We start from the raw sequence: 20,105 nt of genomic DNA on the forward strand, positions 1-20,105 counted from the left end.
CCCAGACATCTCTGAGACTGTCCTCAATTCTTTTCATTCTTTTTTCTTTATTCTGCTCCCTGGGAGTTATTTCCACCATTTTATCTTACAGCTCACTTATCCATTCTTCTGCCTCAGGTATTCTGTTATTGATTCCTTCTAGAGTATTTTTAACTTCAGTAATTGTGCTGTTCATTACTGTTTGTTTGCTCTTTAGTTCTTCTAGATCCTGTGAAATGTTTCTTGTATTTTCTCCATTCTGTTTCTGAGATTCTGCATCATATTTACTATCATTACTCTGAATTCTTTTTCAGGTAGGTTGCCTATTTCATCTTCATTTATTTGGTCTTGTAGGTTTTTACCTTGCTCCTTCGTCTGTAGCACATTTTTTTGTTGTTTCATTTTTCTTTTTTTTTTTTTGATGGGCGGCACTGTATTCCTGTCTTACTGGTTGTTTGGCCTGAGATGCCCAGCAATGGAATTTGCAGGCAGTTGGATAGAGCTTGGTTTTGGTGCTGAGCTGAAGACCTCCGGGAGGCCTCACTCTGATTGATATTCCCTGGGGTCTGACGTTCGCTGTTAGTCCAGCAGTTTGGACTCAGAGCTCCCACCACAGGAGCTCGGGCCCAACCTCTGGACTGGGAACCAAGATCCCGCAAGCTTCGTGGCGTGGTTAAAAAAAAAAGAAAGAAAGAAAAAAAGGAACAGTATAATATCAAAGAATAAAAAACAAAATAAAATTAAAAAGGTAAAAAATATATTAGGAAAACTAAAACTGTAATTGAAACAACTGCAGCAAGGTAAAATAAAACCACAACAGAAAAAAAAAAGGGGGTGGGGTGGGGAACAAGCCTAAAGGAGAGATCACTAACAAAGTATAAAAAATAAAATAAAATTAGAAAAATAAAAGACTTATTAGGAAAAATAAAAATATAAAAGAATCAACAAGGTAAAACAGAACCCCAGTCTAAAAGAGGAAAAAAGAAAAGAAAAAAAAAAGCCTCGACTCTGGGGGCAGAGTTTAGGCAGGGGTTGTAACTTAGGCAGGGGCGGGATTTTGGGTGGGGCAGGACCTAGGCAGGTGGGGGAGTGACATTTGAGTATGGGGTAGGGCCTTGGCGGGGTGACATTCAAGTGTGGGGTGGAGCATAGATGGGGTGACGTTTGAGTGTGGGGTGGGGCCTCTGCTTCGGACCTGCTTAGAAGGGGAGAGGCAGCAGGTGGAAAGGAGGGCCTCTGGAATGTAGAGTTCCAGAGCTTGGAGGCAGGGCCCTGAGTGAGGGTGCCTCGGTGGGGTTTAGACCCAGCCCGTTGGAGGGGGTCTCAGAGGGGGTCTCCGAGTGCAGAGGTGGGGCACCGGGTGGGGGTGCAGGGGCAAGGCTTGGGCTCTGCACGGCAGGAGGGAGGCTCCGAGGGCAGAGGATTAGTCCCTGGAGCCCAAGAGGCTCCCGCGTGCCTAAGTGGGCAGGGAAAACGCTGGCCCCATTCCCCTCCGTTCCTTCATGCCCCTCCCCCACCATCTTCCCCGTAGCCACTGGACCGCTAAGCGTGAGTGGGTTCTACTGGGTGTAGGAACTCCTTCCCTCCCCCAGCCACCCTTCAGGGTGCCGGTCCCAGAGGTCCAGCCTTTACTTTTGCTCCCCTTTTCCCCCCACCCACTCCCTCAGGATCTGGGCAGCTGGAGGAGGCCTGGGTGTGCAGAGGATCAGGCCCGGGATCTCAGCAGATTCCTGGGGGTCCAAGTGGGCAGGGGAAACCTGGCCACGCTCCCTTTTGATCCTCTGCCCTCCCATTGGTTCCCCAAATTTCCCCTTCCCGCGTGGTATCACTTCCCCTCCCCCAGCCACCCCTCAGGAGCGCCAGTTTTCTGCCGCCTCCACTTATCCTCCCGCTTTACTCTTCCCAAGCCCCATGTCCTACCCAGTCACTGGGGGTTACTTCCGGCCCCTTAGGTGTCTGCGGTCCCCCACTGGTGCCTGGTAGGTGCCCTAGTTGTGAGGAGACGTGAATTCCACATCCTCCTAGTATGCCATCTTGACTCCCCCGCCCCGCCCCCATTTTTTCATTCAACAGATATTGAGTACCTACGTTCATTACTCTGTTTAGTTGTTGGAAATATATCAGTGAACTAAATTTTGCCCCTGATCTCATGGAGCTTGCATTCTGATAGGGAGAGAAGGATAAGAAACAAACAATTACACATATATACACTTAAATGTGCCAGTAAATAGCTAGGAAATTAGAGAAGGTTAAGAATGATGGAGTATTTTATTTTAGAAAGGAGGTCAAAAAGGCCTTTCTAATAGTATCAACTTGAATAAAATGAGGATGAGAATCATGGGGAGTCTTGGTGGCAGAGGTGACATCAAATGTCAGTCCACCAAGGCAGGGATATACTTGGTGTTTTTGAGGACACATAAATATGACTGTGGATTGGGGGAAATGAGTGAGTGAAGGGTAGAAAGAGTTGGCATTGTAGAGGTAATGGGAGCTGAAATTATGTGGTGCCATTTGGACCACGATAAGGACTTTGATTTTATTCTGAGTGAGATGAGAAGCCATTGGTATAATTTAACCCAGTAAGCAACATATGCTGATATGTTTTTTTAAATTGATTTCTCTGGCTGCTGAGCAAAGAAAATACTATTGAGGGCAGAGGGCTGAAAGCAGGAACATCAGTCAGAATAGTATTTTAATCTCTGTAAATGTGATGGTAGCTTACCCTTGGTTGGAAGTAGTGAGGAAGAATAAAAGTGATTGACTTCTGGATTTAGTTTGAAGGTGGGACCTATAAGATTTGCTCTTGAATTGGGCAAGGAATGTGAGAGGAAGAGACGAGTCAAGAAAGACTCCAGGGATTTCATCCAGAAAAATTGGATGAATGGGCACCAATTGCCAAGATTGGGAAAATTGGAGAGAAACAACTTGGGAGGAGTTATTAGGAGTTTAAATTGCATATACCAAATTTCAGGTGATTATAAAATATCCAAGTTTACTTGTGAATAAACATATGGGTATGTATATAAGCAGAGGTAGATTAGGGGAGAGTCCAGGTTAGAGATATTTATTTGGAAATTATCAGCCATGGCAATAGTTAAAGTTTTAAAATGCAGTATTTAAAGCTAAGGGATTAGATAACGTCTCTCCTTAGGAGAAGGAATGCACAGATTTGAGAGGCCTGAAGGTTGTACCCTGGGACACTACCTTTCAGAAGCCATGAGAATGAGATGACTCAGCAGAAAAAAGAGAAGCAGCAGTTTGGAGATTAGGGGGAAACAGAATGTGGTGTCCTGTAGCCAAAAGAAGACAGTGTTTAAAGGACAGAGTGAACTTCTTCAAAGAAGGATGTGTGAAGTCAGCATTGTCTCTATCCCTGCCTGCAAATCATCCAGAAACATTAAAGTAAGTGAGCAATATAAACTCCATTTAATAACACTAGAGAACATCTAAAGTCCCACATCAGTACAAATATAGAAGCTGCAAAATCACTGAAAAAATCAAGCAGGAGTGTATGTATCAACAGATGGATAAAAAACAAAAGCATTTCTGACACTAAAAGGAATTGACAAAGTACTTATCAGGGACAAAGTAAACGCTCTGAGGTGTGAAACCTAAATGTTTAGATTAACTACAATGTTGGGCACAGGATAGCTGGAGCCTTTTTGGATACAATTTGGTTCTGCAAATCAGACATACTAAGGCTACATGTGGAAACAGACACATAAGCCATGTTTTTCAGTAGCACTATTGTTTCTCTGACAAGTAAGAAAAGAGAGACTTGCCATCTGTGGAAAAAAAACCCTCACAGACGCCTATATGTGGGGAAATAAACATACATGTTGTCTTAGTGGATGATCCTAGAACACAGAATTTAAAGCAAAAACTTACTTGATAACAATTAGTTAGGATGTGCAGACCTTAACAGTTACAAATCTGAACAACACAGAAAGGCTATATCTCTTGATAAGGGGAGGCTAAAAACATGGAAAGGAATATAGTAATACAGTGAATTCTGTTAAAACAGGATGTGTGCATTCCTTAAAAATCATTGTTTTATGCAAAATAGTATATTAAAAATCACATGGCAATGGGAAAATGGGATTGGGGTATAACAAAAGCTCTGTCTGTGACACATTGAGAGAGCAGTATTGAAGTCTCTAGCTATAATTTTGCATTTGTTTATTTCTCCTTTTCAGTTCTATTGATTTCTGCTTTATGAATTTTGAAGAATTATTAGATGCATACACATTAGGATCTTTATGTCCTCTTGATGGATTGATCCTTTTATGATTATGTAATGTCTCTCTGAGAGAACTCTGAGAGAACTCAGAGAGAACTCTCTGTTTTAAAGTTTACTTTGATATTATTATAGTTACTCCAGCTTTCTTTTAGTTAATGTTTCCATGGTATACCTTTTCCCATTCTTTTATATTTAAAGTGGATTTCATACAGATAGCATATGTTTGGGTCTTTTTTATCTAATGTGAAAACCTCTACTTTTTAATTGGAGTATTTTGACCACTTAAATTTAACATAATTTTTGTATGTTTGGATTCAAATTTATTTCACGGTTGTTTCCTATTTGTCTCATCTATCCTTTTCTCCTCCTTTTTTCCTTTTTAAAATCTCTTTTGGGGAATTCCTTGGCAGTCCAGTGGTTAGGATTCTGCACTTTCACTGCTGAGGGTCCAGGTTTGATCCCTGGTCAGGGAGCTAAGATTCCGTGAGCCGCCTGGTGCAGGAAAAAAAAAAATCTCTTTTAGATTGAGTTTTTTGTTTGTTTTATCTCTACTATTTACTTATTAGTAATACCTCTGTCTTAATTTATCTTTTAAGTGGTTGCCTTGTGGTACACTGTATACATCTTCAGTTTATCACAGTCTAAGTATACTATTCTACATGTGGTCTTACAGTCTTATAACAATATACTCCTGTCACCTCCCACTTTATGTGATGTGGTAGCCATACATTTTTACTTAGAAACCCCACAATATATAATTAATATTTTTGCTTGAGACAGTCAATCATCTTTGAAAGTGATTAAAAAGTCTTTTATTTACCTTTTTAAAAACCATGTTCAGCACTCTTATTTCTTTGTTTATCTTACTCTCTCCAGTACTTCCTTTAGTACTACATGTAACACAGGTCTGTTGGCAGTTAGTTATTTTTTGTAAATTTATTTATTTTATTTTTGTCTGTGTTGGGTCTTCATTGCTGCGTGCGGGCTTTCTCTAGTTGCGGCAAGTGGGGGCTACTCTTCACAGTGCAGGCTTCTCACTGTGGTGGCTTCTCTTGTTGCGGAGCATGGGCTCTAGGCACGTGGGCTTCAGCAGTGGTGACATGCAGGCTCAGTAGTTGTGGCTCATGGGCTCTGGAGTGCAGCCTCAGTAGTTGTGGCACACGGGCTTAGTTGCTCTGGGGCACGTGGGACCCGTGTTCGAACCCCTGTCCCCTGCATTGGCAGGCAGATTCTTAACCACTGCGCCACCAGGGAATCCCTGTTGGCAGTTAATTTTCTCAGCTTTTATTTGCCTAAAAAGGCCTTTATTTAATCTTCATTTGTGAAGCATAGAATTTCTCTGAGTGCAGATTTCTGGATTGGCACTTTTTTTTCTGTCCTTACTTTAAAGAGCTGATCCACTGTCTTCTGGCTTACACTCTTACTTCCTCCTTTGTTCTTCTGTATTTAATGTTCTGGTTTTTCTAGCTGCCTCCAAGACTTTTTTTTTTTGCGGTACGCAGGCCTCTCACTGCTATGGCCTCTCCCGTTGTGGAGCACAGGCTCCGGACACGCAGGCTCAGCAGCCGTGGCTCACGGGCCCAGCTGCTCCATGGCATGCAGGATCCTCCCAGACCGGGGCATGAACCTGTGTCCCCTGCATCGGCAGGCAGACTCCCAACCACCACGCCACCAGGGAAGCCTCAAGACTTTTTTTATCTTTGGTTTTCAACTGTTTGGCTCTGATGTTTCTAGGTTTAGCTTTGTTTTGTCTGTATTTTTCTTTTTTGTTGTTTTCTCAGCTTCGCAAATACATGGTTTGATGTCTTTCATCTTTTCTACCTTTTTTTTCTGCGACTCCAGTTACTTATATGTGGCTGTGTTTGATATTATTCCGTGGTTCTTGGATCTTTCACATCAGGAGAATTTTCTCAGTATTTGTGCTCCATTTTCAGCTTTTAGCTGTCCTCCCAAAGCTGTATTACAGAGGTTTATCTTTCTGCTCTTGCTCTTCCTCCAGCAGTGAGCTGCTACTACTTGTTACTTCATGCTGTACTTCTGGTGGGGGCAAGGGTGTTCTTTGTTGTTCTGATCCAGCTTCAGTTTTAGGTGTGAGCCTGGGCCTCAGTAGTGGGGTTTCCTCAGCGTACCTCCATTTTCTTCAATGGTCTTCAGTGGTAAGAGACTTCTACTTTTGTATCAATTACGGATTTTGGGCCCAAGATGGGTTCTCTGCTCCTTCTCTGGGTATAGAGTATTTATCTTCTACTCCTGTCCCCCTATACTCCCATAATAGGGGATCCAGATTGTTGGCTAAATTCATCTCAGATTGTTAGCTTGCTTTAAGCAAAAGAAAATGAGTTCTCTCTTAAGGAAAAGCACCCTCAATACAGGACATTAGGATTCTCACTTATTAAATATGAGCTTAAAAAAAAACTTAAAGAAATATATTGTTCGTGAGATTAAGCAGAAATAACAAAATATATTTTCCAACACCTGTTAATTAAGATAATGGCTTTTTTAGATAGTTAAGTGTAAAGCATCCATTCAAAGAAATAAAAGATGAAATAAAATCAGTAAGGAAGAAAGAATGTCTAAATGGCTAGGCAGATTGTTGAATAACCCATTAGAATTTTTAGAACTAAAAATAAGTTGTTGAAATTCTAAAAAATGGATTAAGTACCAGATTAGATGCAGCTGAAGAGACTTTACTAGAAAATACCACTAAATAAATGACACAGTCCAAGTATAGGGTGACAGGAGAAGGAAAATAGGTCAGTACGTTCAAAGATGTATAGGATAGGGATGAGAAGACAGATATAACGTGAATCATTGGATCACAAGAAGCAGAAAGAAGAACGGAGAAGCAATATTTGAAGCAATAATAGCTTAGAATTTTCCAGAAATCCTTCAGTAAGGCCACATATGTGGACACAAAATGCACACCAAGCAGGATAAATAAAAAGTAATATATACTTAAGTACTATTAGTATAACTTGAGAACACTGGATCTTAATAGCAGCCAGAGAGAAAATCAGGTTACCGCCTAAGGAAGGAGACATTGCCAGAGACATCTAAATTGAAGCAAAAAATATTTGTCAATCTAGAATAATGAACTCAGGAAGCTATTTTTTAAAGGATGAGAGTTGTCAAAGAGAAATAAAGCCAGATACTAGTTAAAGGCAATATAGATTTTATTCAGTAACTATTGAAATAGAGGGATAAAATTTCAATAAAACTGAGCTCAACTCCAAATACAGCAAAGGCAGCTGGGGATTTGTAGCCAACAAGCAGAGTGAAGGGGTAAGTGAATAGAAAATTACTAAGAGGAGACATCAAGGTTAGGGATATTCTTGCTAAACTGGCCTAACAGAATTCTTGCTAAATGCAGGCCAAGGGTTTATAAATCATGGTTGGAGCATGAGGAACTTATGGGTGAGGAGATATCAAGGGTGAGGAGATTGTCACTAGACTGACAAGGTTTCTTGCTGAAACTGCTCAGTAGAGACAGACATGAAAGGCCAAGGTCAAGACCTAGTCAAGAATAAGTCTCAGAGGAGCTTAACTAAAATTTAGTCAAGGAGAGAGTCTTTGTCAGAGTGTATGATTAAATTTGGATTGGTCCTGAAATAAATTATAGGAACAATCTTTTATTGTATAATTTTGTTAGTAAAATTAAAATAGAAATACTACAGGAAGAGAGAAAATGAAACCCAGAAGAGTGCTTGAGATGAGAGGAGTGGTAAGTTATAAGAAATTAGGAAATTTATAGCTAAGTCTAAACAACATGTGGATAGAATCATTATGATATCTAATTTGTAAGGCTAAAAAAGACACTATGATAAACTAAAAAATAGTTGCATAATTGAGTTGGGAGGTGATCAAATGGCATTTGACTCTTCTCTTATTCAGAAAAAGAGGTTCCGGTTATAGAATCACCTTAGATTTTAAGTTAAATATTAATGACAGAATTTAATGGACAGCCACCTAAAGTGGAGAAACAGGTATGTATAACCTCGAAAGTTGTAAAGAGAAAAAAGTGGAAAAGATTTTAAAAAATCAGTCTAAAACAAAGAAAGAAAGGTACAATAAAAGTAGTAGTAAAACTGTGATAAATACAAAGTAGCAAGTAAAATGGAGACAACGTGACATATTTTAATAATCACCATAATTGTATATAAAAGGACTAAATTTACCAAATTGTCAAATTGGATCTTCAAATAATAAAATAACCTATATCTAAGACATCAGGTTTTAGTAACTTTGTATCTTCAGCATCTTTTGCTCACTCAGCATTCTGTGTTTTATGTGTCTGCAGAACATCTCTAACAGGATACTCCAATTCCTCTAATGTGGCAAGAACTACTATTAAAATCATCATTCACAAATCACAATCTTCCCTACTAGTCTTCATTTATTAGGTTCTGTGAACCTTCTACTCTTAAAACTGACATAGCAGCATTTTATTTTTCTCTCTATCATCCTTTCTTACTGATATTAGATGACTGTTACTGGTTTTTTAAAAAATATTTATTTGGGTGCATCAGGTCTTAGTTGCAGCACACAGGATTGAGGCACACGGGATTGCAACATGCGGGGTCTTTCGTTGTGGCACACCAGCTCTTTGTTGCCATGCATGGGATCTTTGTTGCGGCTTGGGCTTCTCCAGTTGTGGTGTGTGGGTTCCAGAGCACGCGGGCTCACTAGTTGCAGCACGTGGGCTTAGTTGCCCTGTGGTATGTGGGGTCTTAGTTCCCAGACCAGGGATTGAACCTGCGTCCCATGCACTGAAAGGTGAATTCCTAACCACTGGACCACCAGGGAAGTCCCTAGATCACTATTATTGTTATACTTTTGTAAAAGTGTTTAAAAAATATTTTTATTTTCTCATTTTCCACTGACACCACCCAAAACACTAACCATATTGTTTTAGTTTGTTCTAGTTTCTAAATGAAATTATACTTTTCCCCCCAAAGCATCTAATTTATCATGTTAGTAGCCTGAGTTACATTTTTCCCAATGTGTAGTATATGAAATTTAAGTTTTTCTCTTTTAATGATGGTTTTTTAAAATATTTATTTATTTATTTACTTAGGCTGTGCCGAGTCTTAGTTGAGACATGCGGGATCTTTTTTTTTCAGTTGCAGCATGCGGGCTCATAATTGCAGCATGTGGACTTCTTAGTTGCAGCATGCAGACTCTTAGTTGCGGCATGCAGACTCAGTGGTGGCATGCATGCAGGATCTAGTTACCCAACCAGGAATCAAACCTGGGCCCCTTGCATTGGGAGCGTGGAGTCTTACCCACTGAACCACCAGGGAAGTCCCTTAATAATGCTTGCACAAAACTGGGGGTGCTAAACTCCCATTTAATCCTTCCTGAGTATCACCCATATATATGCTTTCCTTCCCTACAGCTCTATGTTTGATTCCTATGTACTCAGTGATTCTCATGAATTAATATGTGAAAAGTACATGGAACAGAGCCTGGCTCATGGAGATGGTTTGTTATTTTTCTTCTTGTTATTATCATTATTAATATTTTTAAGCATTTTTCTTGTTTTTTGTTTTTTTACTCTTCTTTTTAGATTATTTATTGACTTTGTCGAACATCTGAGGCGAAGGAGAAAAATAATATATTTCCATAAATAAATTTTGAGCAAAAAAGAGCACTCTGCTTAAAATTATATTTTCACAAAACAAGTAATATTTATAAGATGAAAAATACCCAAACTCATATTTAGAATTTGGAAATTATTCCCTCTACATATTAATGACTAAATTGGTCATAGTTCAGTATTTGTACAGCAGATTCATATAATGCTTCATTTACCATGATAAAAATTATTAATATTCAGAAGGAGCTATACATTTTGCCATTGTTTGATTTTCTTATTCATTTCAAAATATAGTACTAAAAAAATCTGTTTTATAATTTTTATATCCTCTGTAAGTCCAGAACAGCAACAACAAAAAAATCTCTACCCTTTCCTCTAAAAAGCCTTCATAGATCCCCTCAAAAAAAAAATCTCTACCTGTTCCCACTCTCATAATCCTTCATTTCTCTTTTATGTGTTTATTATATTCTGCAATATAGTATAGCTGTATTTGTGCATCCACTTTCCACATTTCCTCTACTATGTACTAAGGTCATGGGGTCAGGATTAAGGTTTATTCATTGATGTGCCCCTCCCAAAGAATTTGGTCTAATAGCTGGTATAAACTCAGTACTAGCATATTTGTTTTTAAATAATTTAGCCCTTTTTGGTTAGTGATCCAAAAAGGGATGTTATTCCACTATATAGAATGCTATATTTATTAATTAGTTTTTTTTTTTATACTCAGTGCTTGCCTTAAGGTGACCATCCACTGATTTTTATTTAAATACTTGTGGTTTTCTACTTCCTTTGTCTTTGTGCTTCAGATCCTGGCTTTGCCATTCATGAAACAGAATAGAAACTATATCCATTAAAAATCAGTTTAGAATTTATTGATATAAAAGAGAAAGCTTGAAAGTCTCTGTATTTATGTGCTTTTTAACAGTGCTTTGAAATGAATGATTTGTTTTAAATATTGATTATACCCATTAATGAGATATTTGTACATTATTTTCATAATAAAAATTATAGATTTAATAAGCAGTTATTTTAAAGAGGTATTTCCAACAAATCTTGATATTTCCCATTAGCTTATGATATATGTGTATACATGTTGCAACATGTATTCACTTTATTTTTAATTTTTATCCTTTGAAGTAAAAATATTTTGATAAATTTTAAAATTTAATCTCAAGGTTCCCCAGCTTTTATGAAATGTTTCTTACTTGTTTAGATAAACATTATCTGCTGTAGATTCTAATTCTTGATAGTGTATGGATATCGAATGAGGCTGTTTTCTTATGTATATTATGCTTTCTCCAAAGAGAGCATATCTTATTTTGTTATATAACTTATAATGGATACTGGATCATTACTTGTTACTCTTGATGAGTGAGAGGGCCTTTATATTGATTCATTCAGAAGACACTACAAAAGAATTAACTTCTGAATGCACATATTGAATTTTAAACCTTTAGATTCTTGTTCAAAAATTACAGGTTTGAATAAAATTTGAGATTTGTGTTTTGAAAAGCACACTGCTTGTTAAGGACCATTATTAATTCCATATCCACTCAAGGTATTCAAAGGAAATCAGAGGTAAACACTTGTAAGACCATGGGTTATAGTTGGGAAAAGAAGGAAAAAAAAAAAAGACAACTGAGTATTTTAAATTTCAGCAGTTAATAGAGGATGTTTATGTTACAAAGGAGTATTGTCCAGTGTTGTGATAGAATGAGATGTACAGAATGTAATAAATTTTAAATTTCAGTGTAAATAGAACTTGAAATTGTAGAGATGTTTGTAAAGACATATTGGGAAGCAGATATGAGACAGTGTCATTTCCCTGATGTTTAATGTTTAAGTTCTAAGCAAAGCCAAAATAGGAATGTAAACCAGCTTAGTGAAAGTCTTGGTTGAACTTGAACAATTTCTGGCAAATTAATAGCCTGTCATTTCTAGAAAGAATACATTTATTATGGCCTTGTGGAGTGATATTGTGGTTACCCAATATGAATATAGTTGGAAAAAGTATTTTTCCCCCCAGAATGGTAACTACAGTCTATTTTGTCTAATGATGCTTGGAGACAGTGGGCTCTGGACAGGTTTTTGAACAGGGTCATCATTGTTATATTGCAAATACTGAACAGGAAGATAACAAGATGAAGTCTAGCTGAGAATTATTAGGATAAATAAATGTATCAGTGAATATTTTAGGTCAGGTCCTCCATGGTTTTAAATATAAATAAAACCCAGAAATGTAGAGATGTGGGTTTAAAAACAAAAAAATATATTAACATATTAAATTTGTCACAGAAAATTTAAGATGAGGAAAAGTTAGCATTTGATGGTTGGATAGGTTAACTTTTGCAAAAACTCTTAGAGAATAACCTGAATATACTAAAACTAAAAACAGGCTTCCCTGGTGGCGCAGTGCTTGAGAGTCCCCCTGCCGATGCAGGGGACACAGGGTTGTGCCCTGGTCCAGGAAGATCCCACATGCCGTGGAGCGACTGGGCCCGTGAGCCATGGCCGCTGAGCCTGCATGTCTGGAGCCTGTGCTCTGCAACGGGAGAGGCCACAACAGTGACAGGCCCGCGTACCACAAAAACAAACAAACAAAAAAACAAATGGATCTGGCCCTCTGGCAGTCTTCCTTGTCTCTTTGATTTTACATTTCCTGGTAGACATTTGTATTCTTTGTAAGTCACATGAGTAGAGAATGAATAAGAAAGTAGGCTACAGGTCTCCTTAAGCAGGAACAAATTGGTACTTTTCCATAAATTTAATTTGGTATTAACAGTATAATAAATTAGCAATATATAAGAGAAAATTAAAATAATTTTAAAAAGAGGAGAATTGAACTAGCAACGTAAATCATAGAGATTTAGCTGCAGTATTTTAAGTATATCATGTAAAGTCTAATCTGTATCCTTGAAAAGATCAAATCAGTCCCTCTGATATTTCTCCAGGGTACTCTTACCTACTAATCATTGCCTCTCTGCTTCTCTGCATTTCCAACACCTGGATCAGTCTTTCTTTTTTCAAAGTCTGTCTTCCTTTATTCACTGTGATTTGTATTTATTTTTAACCTCTATATTAAGTCTTGAAGTACATATTTATAAATTGTTAAATGTAGATGGGTGCATTCTAAGTTTTTATCCCCCATTTCTGCTCTGTCAGGTTTTGTTTATTTCTTCTAAGCCAAAAGGATGAGGGACATGAACATCTTGGATTACTCTTATTTCAAGAAACTGAGCCAATCATATAAAAGGGCATTTGTATGTAAGTGTAAGTTTATCATAATAGTAATAAAATTAATAACTTATAGTGTTTTTTTTTCTCTTTTCCAGAAGTCTGCAAAGTTGATAATCAACTAGAGCAGAGTCAGGAAATCCAGGACAGACATTTCGGGCAAGCTCCGTTTATCAACAACAAAACACTGACTATACAGAGAGGTAATGTATTAGGAAAAATGTTTAATTTCAGCACATACCCAGTTTCTTCTGTAAAAATACCTTGTAAATGTGACACAAGTGGTATGAGTTTGAAATATATTTCAGAATTAATTATTGAGAAAAACTATTTAAGAAAGAAGTCTGATGATCTCAGCGCATATGGAAAATTATTCCTTCATATTAACCATGAAAAAACTCATGTGGGAGAGATACCTTATGAATTCATTCAAAATGGAAAGTACCTCAGTCATAATGAAGACTTCATGCCATATGAGAAAATTAAAAATGTAGAGCAGTCTTTTGACTACAAAGAACGTGGGAAAGATTTCTGTGAGAAGACACTTTTCATCACATATAAACAAGCTCACAAGGGACAGAGTCCTTGTGAACATAGGGAATGTGATAAAACATTCTGTAATTATTCAACCCCCCAAAAAAGAGAAAGTCTTTATGAGTTTAATGAACATGGTAAAGCCTCTGAGAAATTCTCTCTCTTGAAACATAGAGTTCATTTGAAGGTGAAAGATTATGAACATATTGAAAAAGTGGATAATTTCAGCAGATCAAACTTTCCTGACACAGGAGAGAGAACATTTGAATGTAACAGCCTGAGGGAACCTTTCTGGGAGAAGTCAGTTCTTAATGTAACTCAGAGAACAGGCATAGGAGACAATGTCTATGAATGTAATGAATGTGAAGAAGTGTTCTGTGAAAAATCAAAACTCACCAAACATCAGAGACTACATACAGGAGAGAAACCCTATGAATGTAATGAATGTGGGAAATGCTTCTCTAGGAAGTCACTTCTCACTTTACATCAGAGAATCCACACTGGAGAGAAGCCCTATAAATGTAATGAATGTGGGAAATCCTTCTCTAGGAATTCACACCTCACAATTCATCAGAGAACTCACACAGGAGAGAAACCCTATGAATGTAAGGAATGTAGAAAAAGCTTCTACCATAAGTCATATCTCACAGTACACCAGAGAATTCACACAGGGGAGAAACCCTATGAATGTAATCAATGTGGGAAAACCTTCATAAGCAACTCAGTTCTCACAGTACATCAGAAAACACACACAGGTGAGAAGCCCTATGAGTGTAGTCAATGTGGGAAATTTTTCTCCAGGAATTCATACCTTACAGTACATCAGAGAACTCACTCAGGTGAGAAACCATATGAATGTAAGGTATGTGGGAAAACCTTCTGTCATAAGTCAGATGTCACTAAACACCAGAAAACTCACATAGGGAGGAAACCCTACAAATGTAATGAGTGCGAGAAAACCTTCAGTCGCAATTCAGGCCTAAAAGTACACCAGAGAACACACACAAAGGAGAAACCCTATGAATGTAATGAGTGTGGGAAATCATTTTCTGAGAAGTCAGTCCTCACGGTACATCAGAGAATACACACAGGGGAAAAACCTTTTAAGTGTAATGAATGTGGAAAAACTTTTTACAATAAGTCAGATCTCACTAAACACCAGAGAACTCACACAGGTGAGAAACCCTATGAATGTAAGGAATGTGGGAAATTCTTCTCTAGAAATTCATACCTTACAGTACACCAGAGAGCTCACACAGGGGAAAAACGCTATGTGTGTAAAAAATGTGGGAAAACCTTCTACTATAAGTCAGACTATACAGTACATAAGAGAACACACAGAGGGGAGAAGTCTTCTCACTGTGATCAGTGTGGGAAAACCTTCACTTGCAATTCAGTCCTCAGATCACATCAGAGAACTCACACAGGGGAGAAGCCCTATGAATGTAAGGAGTGTGGGAAATCTTTCTCTGAGAAATCAGTCCTCACTGTACATCAGAGGATACACACAGGGGAAAAACCTTATAAGTGTAATGAATGTGGGAAGCCCTTCTATCATAAGTCAGATCTCACTAAACATCAGAGGACACACACGGGGGAGAAACCCTATGAATGCAATCATTGTGGGAAAACCTTCAGTTGCAACTCAGGTCTCAAAGTACATCAGAGAAGACACATAAGGTAGAAACCCTATGAATGTATTGAGTGTGGGAAAACCTCTAAGAAATCAGTTCTCACAGTACATTCAAAATTACATACAGGGGAAGAATCTTTTAAATTTAGCAATGAGAGAAATCTTAGTATCTAGCATTTCATACCTTGAAATACTATGGAGAGTTCACACAGAACATGACCCCTATGAATGTCAAGTGGCAAATTTTTTTACCCTAAGTCATATACCAAAGTAAATGAAAGAGTAACCACAGGGGAAATTACTATGAGTGTAATGAATATCTATTAATAAGACAACTAAAAAATGAATACGTATAGAAGAAACCCTACTAATGTATATAGGAAATGTGGGGAAATGTTATAAGTTAGGGCTTGTTAAACAAATAACTTACGTAGGAGATAATCCTGTGAATCAAATGTATGTAGGAAAATGTTCTTCCAGAACTTGGCCATTACTAACAGTCAGATAAACCACACCCGGGGAGAACTGTCAACATCTTGTATTTTTTTGGAAACTTCATACACAAGTTGTACTTGCTGTATGTCAGGGAAATAATAGGGAAGAGACCTGAAGAATACAGCAAATATAGTTGAGCCTATTTCAAGAAATGCCATTTTACTGAACAAGGCAATGTTGAGATGAAGTCTTAAAGATGTTTTGAATGTGAAGGCTTTAACAGAATTCAGACTTTATTATATCTGAAGATTGTTTTGAAGGAAGTCTGTCAACTTAGGAAGTATGGACAGAAATTTTCCTTCAGATATGATGTTATTCTAAAAGTTATACTTTGCACTTATTTCAAATCTTTTAGTAGAAATAAAACTGAAAATAGACATTTATAAAAATATTAACTGGAATATGAAGCTTTTTTAAAAGCACAAATAAATTGAATAATCTCAGTCTCTGATTCTACTTTTGGAGAAACACGTATCAGCCCATGGCCTTCCATATCATGAGCCATCACATGTTTTTGATGAGTCTGCACCCCAACTGTGCTGTTACCCATGCAAATACAGTTGGTCCTTCATGTCTGTGTTTTCCTATCTGCGGTTCTGTGGTTGGTTGAATCCATATATGCAGAACCCAAGAGTATGGAGGGCCTACTGTAAAGAACTTGAGCATCAGCTGATTTTGGTATTTGAAGAGGTGTCCAGGAACCAGTCCCCAGCAGATACTGAGGGATGACTGTACTGCCTAATTGTCTGGTTCATCCAGGGGCCTACCTCTAGGGGATCTCAGAATGGACTAGATCCTCAGAACAATTGCCAGGATCAGCCAGGGGCAGCATTGAGACTGCTTCTGCTTCCTCTTCTTAGGTTCAGTAACCGGAAACATTGAGTGTGAATGAAGCTAGAGTACTGGCTAGAATACTCTAGGACATAAGACCTCAGTGCTCCCATTTAAATTTACAGGAAGCTTTTCATAGCCCATTCTACATCCTATAGCTGTTACCACCTTCCACAGTATTCTAAATTTGGTTAATACTGATCCCACATGTCTCATTACTTTTACAATAATACACATATATTATTGCGTGTATGTGTGTGATATAACATTGTTTTACAGGTATATCACTGGGAACATGTTCTGCAACTTTTGTCTTCAAATGCATGGTTTTGGTATTTATACATGTTGATATATTTTGCTTTAGTTGACTCATTTTAATAAAATGTAATATATGGGGTCTTCCGTGGCAGTCCAGTGGTTAAGACTTCACTTTCCAATGCAGGGGGTGTGGGTTCGATCCCTGGTCAGGGAGCTAAGATCCCACATACCTTGTGGCCAAAAAACCAAAACATAAAGCAGAAGCAATATTGTAACAAATTCAATAAAGACTTTAAAAATGGTCCATATCAAGAAAACTTAAAAAAATAGCATAATATATGACTATGTAACTATAAAAATATTGTCCACTTTTCTGTTTATGATTTTTTAATTTTTCATTTTCAATATAAAGTAATAAGGTTTGAGTTTTTTTAAAATCAACTTTGAAGTGTAATTTAAATGTGGTAAAATATACCCTATTTAAGTAGCTGATTTAATGAGTTTTAATAAGAGTATAACCATATATAATCACTTCTGCAATTAAGAAAGACAGCATACCCTTTATGCAGAAGTGTTCCTCATTCCCCTTCCCAGTCCCTCCTGGGATGTCCCTCTCCCTTCTGGCCCCTGGCAAACCAGTGATCTGCTTTCTAGCACTAGGTTAGATTGATTTTTTAAATTGCATTTCACATAAATGGAATTATACAAGATGTCCTCTTGTTTGTCTTCTTTCATTCAGCATGGTTTTGAGATTCATACATGTTTTAGCATGTATCAGTAAATACCTTCATTTTTATTGCTGAGTGGTATTCCACTGTATGCATATATTCGTTTTTTTATCCATTCGCCTGTTCTTTGCAGTTTTTGATTGTTAAGAACATAGCTGTAATGAACTTAATGTGCATTTTTGTGTAAACTGGTGTTTTTATATCTCTCGGTTAAATACTTAAGAGTAAAATTTCTGGGTTGGTATGGTTATTATGTGCAATATCAAACTTTTTTGAAGTGGTTGTTCCATCGTACGTTTCCGTCAGCAGTGTGCAAGATTTGCAGTTGTTCCACATTTTTGTCAATGCTTGGTATTGTCACTTCTTGATGTAGCCATTCTAAGGAGTGTATAGGTTCTTCATTGTAGTTTTCATTTATATCCCTGATGAATAATGACATTAGGCGTCTTTCAGTTACTTATTGGCCATTTGTATATCTTATTTTGTGAAGCACCTGTTCATATCATTTGCCTCTTCTTAGTTTGGGTTGTTTGTCTTCTTATTATTGAGTTATAAGAGTTCTTTCTTAATTGTGAATATTTTCCCCAGTCTGTGGTTTTTCACAAAAAGCTTTTCATTTTGATGAAGTTCAGCTTATCAGTTTTTTCTTTTCTTAGAAATCTTTGCAGATCCAATGGCATCGAAGATTTTTTCCCCATGTTTTCTAAATGTTTTAACTCTATGTTTAGGTGTATGATCTATTTTGAGTACATTTTGTATGTGGTCTTTGGTAAGGGTCTAGATTTATATTACTTCATTTGAATATTCAACTGTTTCAGCTCCATTTGTTGAAAAGACTACCCTTTCCCCACTGAATTAACTTGGTATCTTTTTAAAAATCATTTGATTATTTGTTTATGTGGGGGGGTCTATCTATGGACCCTTTATTTTGTTCCTCTGACCTTTATATCTTCTTTACACTGTCTGTGTTCCCTTATCTTTATAGTAAATCTTTTTGGAAATAGTATAAGTTCTCTAATTTTGTTCTCCTGTTTCAAAATTGTTTTGGTTATTCTAAGTCCTTTGCATTTTCACATACATTTTAGAATGAACTTGTCAATTTCTTTTAAAAAAAAGACTGCTTTAATATTGTTTTATGATTTCACTGACTCTGTAAGTCAGTTTGGGGAAAATTGGCCTCTTAATAATATTGACTCTACTGATCCATGAATATGATATATCTCACCATTCAATTGGTGTCTCAGTGAAAAGAGAAATCTTAGCCTGTGGAGGCAAAGAGGCTTCCTTGACAAGGTGCTTGTGCTGGTTGGGTCTCTCTTGTCATTTCGGCCCACCCACCTCCGTTTCTTGGTAGGGGAGGGGGGTGCCTCCCCAGGCTGCCTGTTGTTGGATGGGATCTTCTAGATCAGTCCCCTTTGCCAGCGGTTCTGGCTTGCCTGGAGCTGTCAAAAGGACTCCCTTTTAATCTGGGGAGAAGAATGAAACTACCTACTTTCTGTTGCTAGGTTGAGGGTTGGGAAACAGTGAGTCTGGATGGCCTTCTTCTGTTGAGTGGAGGAACGTGCTACAGTTGTTCCTCCAGTCCTGGGGTCATAAACCAGTTTGCCTTTTTCTTAATACTTTTCACAGTTCACTGTTGATTGTCTCATATTGTTTCATAGGAAGAGTTTTACAGAGAGGAGCAGGGAGAAATGGCTCTACACCATATTGTATAAACCAATAGTTTGCTTTTGTTTTTTATTTATCTCATCTATACTTTTGGCCTCCTTTCCTCTCACCTTTTTGAATTTGAATGTATATTTTCCATATTCCATTTTATCAATGCTATTGGCTTATTTACTATACCTCTTTTTAAAATTACCATATAGATGTTTCTTTTAAATTTACAGTAGGCTTCTTTAATTTGTCAAGTCTACTTTTAAGTAATAGATCATTTAATATTTAAAATACATGAGTGTACTTAAATTTCTCCTATTATGCACTGTTTTTTATCATATTTTCCATTTCTTTGTTCATTATCAATCTCACGATATACTATTGTGCTTACTTTAAAATTTCTTTTTAAATAAATTTGAGTGAAAAGTATTTTATATTTGTCTTATTTTACCAATTTTGATGTTTGTTATTACTTTGTGTGTATTCACATTTTCATCTGATATCATTTTGCTTTAGCCTAAGAGAATTTCATTTAACGTTTCTTGTAATGCAGTACTTCTGGTAATGAATTTTCACAGGTTTTCGTTTCTTTATTTGGAGGGGAGTTATTTTGCCTTTTTGTGAAGGTTATTTTAGCTGGATATAGAATTATATGTTGGTAGTTTGTTTTCTTCTAAGGCTTTAAAGATGTCATTTCATTGTCTTTTGCCTTAGGTAGTTTGTGATAAGAAGTCTGAGGAAATTTTTATCTTTGTTCCTCTGTACATGTTTCCCCCCCCCAGACTCATTTAAACTTTTTTTTAAACTTTTTTGTTCATATCTTTTTCAGGAAATTGATTATGATGTGCCTTGGTTGGGTTGTTTTTGTTTTTTTGTTTTTTGCATTTATCATGCTTAGGGTTCTTTGATCTTAGGGTTGTA

At 37.2% G+C, this 20,105-nt stretch overlaps 1 protein-coding gene across 1 annotated transcript in view; it reads left to right on the forward strand.

Annotated features, from left to right (window-relative positions):
• LOC112412358 (zinc finger protein 33B-like) overlaps nt 1-20,105 on the forward strand; it is a 77,411-nt gene that overhangs the window by 17,919 nt on the left and 39,387 nt on the right. The window contains 1 exon segment of the mRNA XM_024764030.1: nt 13,148-15,258. Within this exon segment, the coding sequence (XP_024619798.1) occupies nt 13,148-15,258 (2,111 nt within the window).

This window comes from Neophocaena asiaeorientalis, unplaced genomic scaffold (assembly GCF_003031525.2).
Source record: "Neophocaena asiaeorientalis asiaeorientalis breed wild unplaced genomic scaffold, Neophocaena_asiaeorientalis_V1.1 scaffold1133, whole genome shotgun sequence".
Taxonomy (NCBI): domain Eukaryota; kingdom Metazoa; phylum Chordata; class Mammalia; order Artiodactyla; family Phocoenidae; genus Neophocaena; species Neophocaena asiaeorientalis.